The sequence below is a fragment of the Gorilla gorilla genome, chromosome 3 (assembly GCF_029281585.2).
Source record: "Gorilla gorilla gorilla isolate KB3781 chromosome 3, NHGRI_mGorGor1-v2.1_pri, whole genome shotgun sequence".
NCBI lineage: Eukaryota > Metazoa > Chordata > Mammalia > Primates > Hominidae > Gorilla > Gorilla gorilla.
The window spans coordinates 101,361,587-101,377,040 of NC_073227.2; the positions used below are offsets into that span (position 1 = coordinate 101,361,587).

A 15,454-nucleotide genomic window follows, 5' to 3' on the forward strand; every position below is an offset into this window, starting at 1 on the left:
CAAGCCCAGGTTTTTTTTCTTCTTCTTCTTCTCTAAATCTCTTACTTTTCACTACTACACTGTCTTTTCTTCAGATGTGTTTATATTTAAAGAAGGCATTAAGAACCTATAATTATGAAAAGTTGGTCCCACTTGGAAGAAGCTCAAGGATGAAAAATTAAGTTTACATCCTAACAAGAGAGATTGGGAATGATTTAATGATTAGGAAAATGATGGGTATGCATATATGAGGGTAATTTTCCATATTTCCCTGTATGTGTGTATCTTTAATTCATAAAAATTAAAATTTAGGTTAACTTAACGAAGCACTTCACTTTAGTGAGGGTTAACCCTTCATCTCATACACCGAAGTTTTTGATCAATCATTTTTACTTCATGATTTAAAAGAAAAAAAAGACAGATGCTGGATTTGATAAGTACAATTCTGCATACAGATACCAATGATACATAAGATTCAGGACTAAATGGTTATTAAGGCCCCTTTAATTTTAATAGAGACAGTAACAGTAGCTCCCGTCTATGCAGCAATGGTTATTTCACAGATACCGGGCAAAAGACTCTCTACATAACTTAATCCCTGAAACAAGCCTCTAAGTAAATATTACTTTACTCTGCCTTTTTCTATGAATGAGAAAGCTAGTACTCAAAAAAGCTAAATCACTTTCCCAGAGTCACTCAGTTAGGAAATGGTGGAGTTGGGATTATTCAATGGTTCAGTCTCTCATTTCTTCATCTTTTAAAGTACTCTAAGGAAACAATAAAAAATCACATGGGAGGATAACACATTGACATGGTCAATCACAGGAAAAATAAACCTGTAGTACTCTAACTTGGTTATTTCTATATATGTAGGGTTTTAAAAATTACAACTATTGATCTGCTTTGAGAATATCATTCCTGTTATAACTGTACAGTTCTAATATCCACCCAATACATAAATTTTCTATCTTTATAGGTTGGAAATTTAAAAATATATACATGGAAAAACATACAGTACAAACAAACCAAATTCAAATAAAAATCTTTAAAAACTCTTAGAAATTCTTTAAGCAGGTTATGTCAATCCTATTAAAAATGATTATTCTATGTACAATACATAATCTTTAAAAATACAGCTCCAGGAAACAAAAACTCTTTGGTTCAGCAAAAGGATTATAAATGTGGAAATCTAATTTGTTAAGGATGCACCTTTCTGGATTGGGCTTCACTTATCTAGCTTAACTCGTTAAGGAAGCATATAGCTGGCTTTTTTCTGGATGATGAAATTATGAGTGGGGACTGGGTAGAGGTTCCTTTTGACATAGAACATTAACATATGAAAATATAACCAGAAGCTTGAATAATCCCGGAACTTATACAGTATTTTTACTCCGCTAGATTTAAAAAATGCAGAAAAGTCTCTGCTTCTCATTCATTTTGGAAGGAGGGTAAGGGAATGATCATGGTCAATACATACAACCATTCACCAGTAAAGTTCTTAGGTACTAGGTCCCATGCTATTGAAACTATCCTACTTATTATTTGGGAGATTGCAAGGAAGGGATAGGAGGGATGCTGTTGTCCCTTTTACTTCTGAAATCCTATCACTTTTCCGGTGGCTTGCCTGTCTTAACAATCTAAATTTATAAACACGTCCATGACTCAGATGTCTTTAAAAAGAGCTATTAACTCAGCAGTGACTACAGTGCATCAACATTTGTCAATGGGATTTATATTAAAAATTAACTATGATTCTATACAATTTTGGTTTATTAATAGCAACAATCACAGAATTTTTCAAAATACCTCAGATTTTCAAAGAGTTAGCAGTCTTACCTACTAGAATATATTTTCCTTTCTATTTACTGGGAGGCAAAAGCCTTCGCAATTTTGTTCCAGCACGTTTTCTACTCTGGCTGTGAAAATATTTTAGCATCATTTAACCACACATTGTAACTATCTTTAACAAGGACTATTGAAAAGTCTCTAAGGTATCACTGATCATAAAGGAGAGAAAATATTTCTTGCTTTACTTTTTTTTCTAAGTTCCCCAATAGAAAATAATTACCTGACTGGATTGATTGATTCAGTTACTTTAGGAAAAGGTGCCACTGACTGTTGCTCAATCTTGCCTCTCCCTGGACTCATGTCAGAGGCGTATTAATATATTTTCAGGTTAAAAGCAGGTGAAAGTCAGGAGGTTCTGTTGGCTACCATGGTTTCTGCAAACCACCATTTTAAGATACCATCATGCTTATATGAAGTTGCTGAGAGCTGGGGAGCTCTCCAAAATTCACCGTTGTTTTTCTTTCTATTCGTATGACTTAGTTATTCAAGGGCAAGACCCTTTTTAAACGTTAGTAGTACTCAAACGAGAAGGATATGATTGGAATGGAACAATAGATTGCAGAAAAAACTGCCACTTTAACAGAAATGGCTCTGATTGTGGAAAGGAAAATGGGGTAGCCTCTAGCAGTTGAGAAAAGCAAATAATGTAATACATCAATAATTCACAGCATCTAAATGAGACACTATAACTCAGAACCACATCCATACCATTCTCCTCTTCCCATTGTGCAGGAATTTCTTTTCCCTAATGGTCTTCCAAAGATATTATAATACTCTGAAAAGAAAATAATGTGTTGGATTATTGATCCTTGAGGTCCACTTCTGTAGTGTACAGGCAGTAATCAACTTTTCTTCTGTCAGAAGTCTTTATCCCAGCCTGATAGTTCATCTGGAGGCATTCCCTTTTCAGGAGGATATTTGTCAAAGTAGCTGTGATCTATGGGTCCCTTGAGCTAATATAGAAATAATTAAAACAAAAGGAAGAATAATGTTGACCAAGCATGCTATCACATATGGGTAATGTTTTTTTATTTCAGAACACTGATTTCGTACTGCAGCCACTTGGAAGTTACATACAAGAAAAAAATGACCAATTATCATTCTTGAGTCCTAGTCTCAGCCTCATGAGATCTTCTCTTTACAACCAAATAGATTTAGTCACCAGATAACATTCAATAGTAACTACCTGGCATGAGGAGTTTTCCTAAAGAAAAAGTTCAGAAATAGGCCAGGCGCTGTGGCTCACGCCTGTAATCCCAGCACTTTGGGAGGCCGAGACAGGCAGATCACCTGAAGTCAGGAGTTCGAGACCAGCCTGGCCAATGTGGTGAAACGCCATCTCTACTAAAAATACAAAAATTAGTTTGGCATGGTGGCACACACCTGCGATCCCATCTACTTTGGAGGCTGAGGCAGGAGAATCACTTGAACCTGAGAGGTGAAGGTTGCAGTGAGCTGAGATCACACCACTGCACTCCAGCCTGGGTAACAGAGTGAGACTTTGTCTCAAAAAAAAAAAAAAAAAGTGACAGAAATGATGTCTATTTGTTTTTTTAATTGAAAACTCTTTTAAAATCAAAATCTGCTAGCGTTCTTCTTCCATTATATAAGTTTCTCACCAATCCTGAAATTTTTATGGTTAATTGATCCATATAAAGTATTCAGAATGCCAAAAAAGGAACAATTCAAAATATTAGTGACCCTGTTGAGAGAGTGAAATTATGCTGGTATTAAATTATTTCACAAATAAAATGATTTCTAACTCTGCTTTCAAACAAATGTAAGTAATGCCTAACTGAATGATCAGCTGAAAAATCATTAAAAATATTATTTATGATAGATCATAATGTGGTGGAGGAATAGAGCTAGAGATCATTCAGAAGGAGCTCAAAGTGACATCGCTGTAATAAAACCCTCCATTCCCACTTACATATGTGAGAACACAACTCTTAGAACTTGTATCTGCATAACAATAATTTTAAAAAGGAATAGAATTGATGCTGAATCTGATCCCATTCTTCTAATAAATAATATCTAACCATAGGTACATGAAATAATTTCTTCTCAAAAAATGTTTATTTAATAATTACCTTTAGACATTCAAAATATATTTATGCCATTTGACACTGCATGCCATAAAAATGTAATTATAACAGAATTCAGAAGAAATATTGGTGTTATCACAAATTTTAAATCTAAAATTCAAAGGCATTTAAAGAATGATCAAGAAAGATTGTCAAGCATAGAAGCATTTTACATTAGGATGAAATCTTATAGGGAACATAGAATGAAAATATGATGATATGATGAAAAGGAGTGATACAATATTTCTGCCCAAACTTTGTAAGTGGCAGATAGGTATTAAATCTCAATGGTATTTAGATTATAGTAGACATGTTTAAAGGAATGAAGTAACAGTAGTGTTTTATTTTTTTTATTATTATTTTTTTTTGAGACGGAGTCTTGCTCTGTCATCCAGGCTGGAGTGCAGTGGCGTGATCTCGGCTCACTGCAAGCTCCACCTCCTGAGTTCACGCCATTCTCCTGCCTCAGCCTCCTGAGTAGCTGGGACGACAGGCGCCCGCCACCATGCCTGGCTAATTTTTTTTAATTTTTAGTAGAGACAGGGTTTCACCATGTTAGCCAGGATGGTCTCGATCTCCTGACCTCGTGATCTGCCCACCTCGGCCTCCCAAAGTGCTAGGATTACAGGCGTGAGCCACCATGCCTGTCCTAGTGTTTTATTTTAAAATGTCAATATTTACAACATACTGGAAATCATATTCTCCACAACTACACTTTGATGAAAAAAAGTCAGATAGCAATCTACCAATGTATAAGAGGAAATATAGATCTTTGCAATCTTTTGGAAAAAACACTAACATAAACTTAGTAGTATGTTGACCTAGATCATTCCTGAGTCATTCTTCCTCCCATGTTAGCTGAAGTTCTGCTGCCTCTAGAGCTGCACTATCCAATAACAAAACCATTAGCAACACGAAGTGACTGAGCACTTGAAATGTTGCTCTTCTGAACTGAGATGTGCTGTAACAGTAAAATTCACTTGGGATTTAGAAAATTTAGTATGGAAAAATAAACATAAGCTATCTCACTAATATTTTATATTGATTACATATTGAAATAATATTTTGGAGGTATTATGATAATTAAAATTATTTTCACCTGTTTTTTTCACCTTTTTAAAATGGCTATTAGAAAATCTTAAGTTACATACATTGTTCACATCAAATTTATACAGTCATTTGTCAGCCTGAACAACACTGACTACTTTGGGACTTAAGTGGCACTGACATGTGTTTGGTTCTTGACAGGTAAGTTAATATCCATCAACTAGGCAGTACTATTTAGTCCCTATAATCACAATTACTAAGACAAACTCACTTAATTTAAAATAAAAACTGCTTTTAAAAAAAACACCCAAAATCTGTTATGGGCATATACATACACACACATCTAAAATCTGTGTACAAAAACAAATCCCTGGGAAAAAAATAAAAAAGTAATATAATAAATACAATACCTCTCTTTGCAAAGGTGATGGAAGGCTCCGTGCTTTCAGTCCCTCCCAGTTAAAACCATTTAACCACCTGAGAAATAAGAAAGGAAGGAAGGAAGGAAGGAAGGAAGGAAGGAAGGAAGGAAGGAAGGAAGGAAGGAAGGAAGAGAGGACAAAAAGGAATATTACTTGGATGATAAACTATTAGCATGTCAAGTTATCTGCCATGGCTTTAAATAGCACTTATACGCTAATTATTCCCAAATTTCTATTTCCAACCAAGACCCCTCCATCAGCTTACAGGCTAAGGTCTACAATTCTTATTCATCTTCTCACAATTAGATGTCTAATAGGCATCTGGCATGTATCATGTCCGAACAGAAGCTTAAAATGTTCTCCACCAACCTCATCTCAGTTCTTCCAGTTGCTCAAACCAAAGCTCTTGTAGTTGTTCTTTGTCTTATATCCTATCTGAGTCCATGAGCAAATCCTGTCAGTGCTAGCTTCACATTCTATCTATATTCAGTATCTGGCCAGTCTTCAATACCTTCACTCTACTAGCAAGGAACCAGCCCTACTTTTGTGCTGGAGACAACTTAGCAGCAAGATTGGTCGTTTATAGCATAAGTCAGGTCACAACATGCCTCGGTTCAGTACTTCCCCACCTTTTCCATCTTACTCAGTGTAAAAGGCAAAGTCTGTTCCATGTCTTTGCTGTAACCTATAAGGCTTTATAAAATCATTGTTTCTGCCACAATCCTTCCATTACCTTACCACTGTATTACCTTTCTCTTTCTTTCTCCCTTAACTCATTTATCCTCTCACTATTCTCCTAACCAACTAGGGTTGTTCCCACTTTAAGGCCTTTGTACTCAAGGCTGGATCGTTCTTTCTCTAGATTTCCATGTCTTATTCTCTCAACACCTTCATGTCTTTTCTCAAAGTTCATCTCAGTGAGATCTTCCTTGGCCATCCAATCTAAAATTGAAACTCTCCCCCACCAACACACACACACACACACACACACACACACACACACACACACACACACACAAGCTTCTTATCCTCCTTCCCTACTTTAACTTACCCCCTTAGCATCTATAGCTATCTAACATACTACTTGACTTAGTTATCATGTTTACTTTCTATCTCCCCACTAGAAAGCAAGCTCCATGAGGGCAGAGATTTTTATCTATTTCCTTTTCTCTGTGCCCCAGCACTTGGAGTAGTGCTTGATATGGGACAGGGGCTCAATAAATTTTTGTTGAGTGATTGAATGACTCTGCAAAGAAACACACTTAAGCAGAAAAAGTATTTTACAGTAATCTGTGAAAATATGGGATTAAACGGAAGTTCTTTCATCATTGCTTACGCATCATTAATCTAAAAGGGCTGATCTGATCTTCATATATTTCAAGTATATATTTCAAGCTTGATGGTCTAGAAATATAACACCAGGAGTCAGGAGGCCTCATTTCTCTTGAATAGAAACAATCTACTCTGTCTCTCAGGATCTTATAATAAGAACACGAAATCATGCTGTTCTATAGCCACTGATCTTTTCTACTGGCACACTGAGGTCAGCTCAGCCAGCCAACCAATATTTATGGAAAGTCAGCTTGGTCTCAGGCATCAAAAAATGGCCCTGATAGACTTGCTTGATGCAGGGTTATCACAAACCTTCAATTTGTAAAAGATAAAATATCTGCAAGGTGCAGTAAGTAAAGCAAAGTGCGATCAAATAAGGTATGCCTGTAACTGAAACAAATGTTTCCTCTTCCTGTCAGGAAAGATTTAGTTGTACCCTACAAGTATATCAGCCTTCTTTTAAGGTAGGTGTTGGGAGACATGACTGGTGCCTAGTTTTAAATTAGCTCTTACATACAAGATACCAGAGCTCTGTAGCTATTTTTGGGAAAGATTATTTAATATAGAATGGACAGATACATACAACTGTATTGTTTTTAAATACAAAATTAAAGTGACTAGTTCTCTAAGAAAAAAAAAGTTTTACTTTAGAAGGGACTAAGAAAATCTGATGCCAAACTTTAGAAATTTGTTTGTTTGTTTGTTTTTTAATTCTAAGAATATACTGAGTAGAGAAGCTACACAGCTTAAAGACTTGTGGAAGGTTTTAAGATGTTTTTGTTTTGCTGGGAGGTGACAGAAAAAAGTCAAGTAAACAATATAAATTATTAAATTAATTTCAGACAGTAGTAAGTACAAGGAAGATAAAAGAGAATAAAGTGGTAGATGATGTCGGGAATAGGAACAGGTTGGGAGGGGCTGCTTATAGCTAGGGAAGTATTTGAAAAAGTGATATTTGAAAGAGCCAGAATGAAGAGAAGGGGGAACCATGGGAGGATCTGTGGCAAAGCCCTTCCAGATGGAAGGAATGAGCTGAAGTGTAGTGAATGCAGAGGAAACTAGAAAAAAAAATGATGTCTGAGAAAGAGCCAGAGGCTAGATCACGTACAGCTTTGCAGGCACAGTAAGGAATCAAGATTTCTACGTGTAGTGAAAGAATCAGAAAGCTCTAGGTAAATGACACAAGCTACTTTTCAAAAGATACTTCTGGCTGCTTTAGAGATAAAGAAAGACCACAGGGGCCAGAATGGGATGGTGATGCGTCCCTGTGATTAAAAGCACGGAGACTTTCAGAAGGCTGTCACACTGCTCTGCCTGTTGGCCATACCAGAAGTTAGGCTCTTCCACCTTTCTCACTCTCTTCTCATCCCCAGACTTGGGTTTGGTTTAGTGCTTGACTGGATTTCCTATTACAAGTCTAAGCTTAGCAATAGAAAAGGAACGAAAAACAGAGAGCAGACTCTAGTGCATTCCATTTCAGATGCTATTCTAAACCAAAATATCATTTTGCCATAAGCTGCTGAAACTCCAGTCAAAAAGTGAGAGTCAGACAGCAACCCAGCTGTTTTATATCCCTCCTCTGCCCTTGCTGTAAAACCACAGAAGTCCTTTCTTTGTTCTACCCATTGCTTTTTTGCATAGACTGAGCCTCCACTTTTAGGGATTTCTAGGTACACAGTTCTATGGATTCTTTTCTTTTGTCACCAAATACGGCAACAATTCCTTTTAACATATTTTACAATGCTCTCTACCCCGAGGTGCCTCATAAATATTAATAAAAATCATTACCATCACTCTACTGAATCAAACAGCCCATGTGTTGCTTACAGAGTACTTGTTACAATCTGACTTATCACAGTACTTACTTAACATGCATGGCTATTCACTTAACACATGGCCTTTTGACACTAACCACATTTTAAGTAATGCAAGCGCCAGCATGCAGTGGTGTGTAAAAAATATTCACCAGAGAAATATTAGCAGCAACAGCACATAAACTGCTTCTTCATTTCAGAAGACTCATAGAGTCTATTCTTGAAAGTAATTTCAGAGACTAGAAATATCAAAAACAATGTTAAAATACAGGCATACCTTGGAGATATTGAAGGTTCAGATCCAAACCACTGTAATAAGGCAAGTCACACAAATTTTGGAGTTCCCAGTGCATATAAAAGTTATGTTTAAACTAAACTGCAGTGTATTAAGTGTACAACCGCATTATGTCTAGAAATGTACATAATTTTAAAATACTTTATTGCTAAAAATGCTAACAATCATCTGAGCCTTCAATGAATCATAGTCTTTTTGCTATGGTCAAAAAGGTGGAAGGTCATGCCTTGGTGTTGATGGCTGCTGACTGACAAGGGTAGGGGTCGCTGAAGGTTGGAGTGGCTGTGGTAATTTCTTAAAATAAGACAATGATAAAGTTTGCTGTATTGATTAACTTTTCATTTCATAAAAGTTCTGTACAGTATGTGATACTGTTTGATAGCATTTTATGCAGAGTAGAACTTCTTTTAAAACTGAGGTTAGGCTGGGCATAGTGGCTCATGCCTACAATCCTAGCACTTTGGGAGGCTAATGTGGGAGGATCTCTTGAGGCCAGGAGTTTGGGTAACATGGCAAGACACCCATCTCTACAAAAAAAAAGTTAAAAAATTATCCAGACATGGTGGCATGCATCCATAGTTCCAGCTACTAAGGAGGCTAAGGCAGGAAGATCACTTGAGCCCAGGAATTCAAGGCTGCAGTAAGCCCTAATCATACCACTGCACTCCAGCCTGGGTGACAGTGAGACTCTAAAATAAATAAATAAAATAAGTAAATAATCAAATAAATAAATAAATTGAGGTCAATTCTTTCAAACCCTGCTACTACATTATCAACTAAGTAAGTTTATGTAATATTTAAATCCTTTGTTGTTATTTCAACAATGTTCACAGCATTTTTGCCAGAAATAGATTGGATTTCAAGAAACCACTTTCTTTGCTCATCCATAAGAAGCAACTCCTCATCTGTTCAAGTTTCATCATTAGATTGCAACATTCAGTTGTATGTTCAGGCTTCAATTCAAATTCTAGTTCTATTGATATTTCTAGCACATCTGCATTTACTTTCTCCAATTAAGTCTTCAACTTCCCAAAGCCATTTATGAGGGTTAGGATCAACTTTTTCCAGACTCCTATTGATGTTGCTATTTTAGCCTCCTCTGATAAATCACAAATGTTTATAATGGCATTTAGAATGGTGAATTCTTTACAGAAGGTTTTCAACTCACTTTGCCCAGAGCCATCAAAGGAATCACTATGGCAGCTGCAGCCTTACAAAATGTATTTCTCAATAACAAGACTTTAAATTCGTCAAAATTATTCCTTGAGGTTTAGGCTGCAGTGAGCCATGTTTGTGCCACTGTACTCCATCCTGGGTAACAGAATGAGACCCTCAAAAACATTAAAATTAAAAATAAATACTCCTTGGTTCCTGGGCTGCAGAATGGATGTTAACAGCCATGAAAATATATTAATCTCCTTGTACATTTCCATCAGAGCTCTTTGGTAACTAGGTGTATTGTCAATGAACAGTAATATTTGAAAGAAATATTTTATTCTGAGCAGTAGGTCTCAAGAGTAGGCTTAAAATATTCAGTAAACCATTCTGTAAACAGATATGGTGTCATTCAGGCTTTGTTCAATTTATAAAGCACAGGCAGAGTAGATTTAGCATCATTCTTAAGGGCCTTAGGATTTTTAGAATGGCAAATGAGCATTGACTTCAAGTCACCAGCTGTATTTCTAATAAGAGAGTTAATCTGTTCTTTGCAGCTTTGAAGCTAGATATTAGCTTCTCCTCTCTAGCTAGGAAAATCCTAGACAGTATCTTCTTTCAATGTAAGGCAATTTATTCTTCATTGAAAATCTGTTGTTTATGTAGACACTTTCATCAATGATCTTAGCTGAATCTTCTGGATAACTTGCTGGAGCTTCTATATCAGCACTTGCTTCTTCACCTTGCCCTTTTAAGTTATGGAGATGGCTTTTTTTCTTAAACTTCATGAACCAATTTCTGATAGCTTCTGACTTTTCTTCTTCAGCTACCTCACCTCTCTCAGCCTTCATAGAGTTGACTAGGGTTAGAATTTTGCTCTGGATTAGACTTTGGGTTAAAGAAATGTTGTGTCTGGTTTGATCTCTGTAAAGACTACTAAAATTTGTTCCCTATCAGCAATAAGCCATTTTTGCTTTCTTACCATGTGCATTGTGATGGTTAATAATGAGAGGCAAGTTGATTGGATTGAAGTATTGATCCTGGGTGTGTTTGTGAAGGTGTTGCCAAAAGAGATTAACATTTGTGTTAGTGGGCTGGGAAAGGCAGACCCACCCGTAATCTCGGTGGGCATAACCTAATTAGCTGCCAGTGCGGCTAGAATATAAGCAGGCAGAAAAGTGTGAAAAGAGAGACTGGCCTAGCCTCCCAGTCTACATCTTTCTCCTGTACTGGATGCTTCTTGCCCTCGAACATCGGACTCAAAGTTCTTCAGTTTTGGAACTCAGACTGCTCTCCTTGCTCCTCAGCCTGCAGCCTATTGTGGGACCTTGTGATCGCGTGAGTTAATACTTAATAAACTCCCTTTTATATATCTATTCCATTAGTTCTATACCTCTATAGAACCCTGACTAATACATGTGTGTTCACTGGAGTAACACCTTTAATTTCCTTCAAGAAACTTTCCTTTGGATTCAAAACTTGACTAATTGGCACAGGAGGCCTAGCTTTCAGTCTATCTCAGCTTTTGATATGCCTTCTTCACTGAGCTTAATAATTTCTAGCTTTTTATTTAAAGTGAGAGACATGAGACTGTTTCTTTTACTTCAATACTTAGAGGCCATTGTAGGGTTATTAATTGGCCTGATTTCAATACTGTTGTGTCTCAGGAAATAGGGAGGTCTGAGTAGTGGGAGAGATGGGAAAATGGGCCATCGATAAAGTCATCAGAACACACAACATATATCGATGAAGTCTGGCATCTTATATGGCTGCGGTTTGTGGCGCCATCAAAATTACAATACTAACATCAAAGATCAATGATCACAGATCACTATAATAGATATAAAAATGAAAAGTGTAAAATATTGTAAGAATTACCAAAATGTAACACAGACACACAAAGTGAGCAAATGTTGTTGGAAAAATGGCCCTGATAGACTTGCTTGATGCACGGTTATCACAAACCTTCAATTGGTAAAAAATAAAATATCTGCAAGGTGCAGTAAGTAAAGCAAAGTGGGATAAAACAAGGTATGTCTGAACCTGAAACAAATGTTTCCTCTTCCTATCGGGAAAGATACCGTTGTACCTTACAAGTATATCAGCCTTCTTTTGAGATAGGTGTTGGGAGACATGACTGGTGCCTAGTTTTAAATTAGCTCTTAGACACAAGATAGCAGAGCTCTGTAGCTATTTCTGGGAAAGATTATTTAATATAGAATGGACAGATAGATACAACTGTATTGTTTTAAAATACCAAAGCTTGGCAGAGTCACAACTAAAAAAAAGAGAATTTTAGACCAATATCCTTGATGAACATTGATGCAAAAATCCTCAATAAAATACTGGCAAACCAAATCCAGCAGCACATCAAAAAGCTTATCCACCATGATCAAGTGGGCTTCATCCCTGGGATGCAAGGCTGGTTCAATATATGCAAATCAATAAACATAATACAGCATATAAACAGAACCAAGGACAAAAACCACTTGATTATCTCAATAGATGCAGAAAAGGCCTTTGACAAAATTCAACGCTTCATGCTAAAAACTCTCAATAAATGAGGTATTGATGGGATGTATCTCAAAATAATAAGAGCTATCTATGACAAACCCACAGCCAATATCATACCGAATGGGTAAAAACTTGAAGCACTCCCTTTGAAAACTGGCACAAGACACGGATGCCCTCTCTCACCACTCCTATTCAACATAGTGTTGGAAGTTCTGGCCAGGGCAATTAGGCAGGAGAAGGAAATAAAGGGTATTCAATTAGGAAAAGAGGAAGTCAAATTGTCCCTTTTTGCAGATGACATGACTGTGTATCTAGAAAACCCCACTGTCTCAGCCCAAAATCTCCTTAAGCTGATAGGCAACTTCAGCAAAGTCTCAGGATACAAAATCAATGTGCAAAAATCACAAGCATTCTTATATACCAATAACAGACAAACAGAGAGCCAAATCATGAGTGAACTCCCATTCACAATTGCTTCAAAGAGAATAAAATACCCAGGAATCCAACTTACAAGGCATGTGAAGAACCTCTTCAAGGAGAACTACAAACCACTGCTCAAGGAAATCAAAGAGGATACAAACAAATGGAAGAACATTCCATGCTCATGGGTAGGAAGAATCAATATCGTGAAAATGGCCATACTGCCCAAGGCAATTTATAGATTCAATGCCATCCCCATCAAGCTACCAATGACTTTCTTCACAGAATTGGAAAAAACTACTTTAAACTTCATATGGAACCAAAAAAGAGCCCACATCGCCAAGTCAATCCTAAGCCAAAAGAACAAAGTTGGAGGCATCACGCTACCTGACTTCAAACTATACTACAAGGCTACAGTAACCAAAACAGCATGGTACTGGTACCAAAACAGAGATATAGACCAATGGAACAGAACAGAACCCTCAGAAATAATGCCACACATCTACAACCATCTGATCTTTGAACAAACCTGACAAAAACAAGAAATGGGGAAACAATTCTCTATTTAATAAATGGTGCCAGGAAAACTGGCTAGCCATATGTAGAAAGCTGAAACTGGATCCCTTCCTTACACCTTATACAAAAATTAATTCAAGATGGATGAAAGACTTACATGTTAGACCTAAAACCATAAAAACCCTAGAAGAAAACTTAGGCAATACCATTCAGGACATAGGCGTGGGCAAGGACTTCATATCCAAAACACCAAAAGCAATGGCAACAAAAGCCAAAATTGACAAATGGGATCTCATTAAACTAAAGAGCTTCTGCACAGCAAAAGAAACTACCATCAGAGTGAACAGGCAACCTACAGAATGGGAGAAAATTTCTGCAATCTACTCATCTGACAAAGGGCTAATATCCAGAATCTACAATGAACTCAAACAAATTTACAAGAAAAAAAAAAACAACCCCATCAACAAGTGGGCGAAGGATATGAACAGACACTTCTCAAAAGAAGACATTTATGCAGCCAAAAGACACAGGAAAAAATGCTCGTCATCACTGGCCATCAGAGAAATGCAAATCAAAGCCACAATGAGATACCATCTCACACCAGTTAGAATGGTGATCATTAAAAAGTCAAGAAACAACAGGTGCTGGAGAGGATGTGGAGAAATAGGAACACTTTTACACTGTTGGTGGGACTGTAAACTAGTTCAACCATTGTGGAAGTCAGTGTGGCGATTCCTCAGGGATCTAGAACTAGAAATACCATTTGACCCAGCCATCCCATTACTGGGTGTATACCCAAAGGATTATAAATCATGCTGCTATAAAAACACAAGCACACGTATGTTTACTGCGGCACTATTCACAATAGCAAAGACATGGAACCAACTCAAATGTCCAACCATGATAGACTGGATTAAGAAAATGTGGCACATATATACCATGGAACACTATGCAGCCATAAAAAATGATGAGTTCATATCCTTTGTAGGGATATGGATGAAGCTGGAAACCATCATTCTCAGCAAACTATTGCAAGGACAAAAAACCAAATACTGCATGTTCTCACTCATAGGTGGGAATTGAACAATGAGAACACATGGACACAGGAATGGGAACATCACACACCGGGGCCTGTTGTGGGGTGGGGGGAGGGGGGAGGTATGGCATTTGGTGATATACCTATGTTAAATGACGAGTTACTGGGTGCAGCACACCAACATGGCACATGTATACATATGTAACTAACCTGCACGTTGTGCACATGTACCCTAAAACTTAAAAAATAAAAAAAAAGAAAGAGAGACAAATAGAAAAAAGAAAAAAAAAACCAAAATTAAAGTGACTGGTTCTCTAAGAAAAAAAAAAGTTTTACTTTAGAAGAGACTGAGAAAATCTGATGCCAAACTTTAGAAAGAAGCTTTTTTGTTTGTTTGTTTTTAACTCTAAGAATATACTGAGTAGAGAAGCTACGCAGCTTAAAGACTTGTGGAAGGTTTTTAAACACTCCCATTTGGAGAGAAAGATCAAGTTTTCTGATGTTCCCCAACTTCAGCTTTATAGCTTAAAAGGCACTATGAAAATAGAATGAAAAAATGCTTCTGAGCATCTACACAACCGAAGACACCGTAAATTTGGTATATCTTATTAATCAACTCTATACTCTGCACTCAGAGTCTATATTACATATAGCAAAGACAATGTTGCCTATTAAGAAGGAATAGACAAATTAATCCCTACAGGGAAGGAAATTCAAAATTCTTTATTACTATGCTGAGGTGAGAAAATCCTTCAGCAGCAATTTGCATGTGCATCTAATGACAATTTGACAGCTACATTTAAATGAGCCTCAGGTAAAGAAGAAGTAAAAGCTAAGCTGGAGCCTGTTAACAGATATATCACTTCTATTTCCCAGCTATGCCAAAGCATAACATGAAGAACCTTCCATAATGAGAGAAAGGAAGAATGTATATTGGAAGAATGGCTTTAATTGACAGAGCACTTGTTTCCTCAATATGAATAGTGTGTTTC

The 15,454-nt window shown here is 36.9% G+C and overlaps 1 protein-coding gene across 3 annotated transcripts in view; it reads right to left on the reverse strand.

Moving 5' to 3' along the window:
- Window positions 1-468: 468 nt before the first annotated feature.
- The window catches only part of PRKG2 (protein kinase cGMP-dependent 2), a 126,921-nt gene continuing 111,935 nt past the window's right edge, over window positions 469-15,454 (reverse strand). For all 3 annotated transcript variants that reach the window (XM_019025079.4, XM_019025078.3, XM_031010232.3), the window contains exons 18-19: window positions 5,369-5,435; window positions 469-2,780 (exon numbers count right to left, since the gene is read on the reverse strand). In XM_019025079.4, coding sequence (XP_018880624.1) covers window positions 2,685-2,780; window positions 5,369-5,435 — 163 coding nt within the window. In that variant the 3' untranslated portion in view covers window positions 469-2,684. The remainder of the gene's footprint in view (window positions 2,781-5,368; window positions 5,436-15,454) is intronic.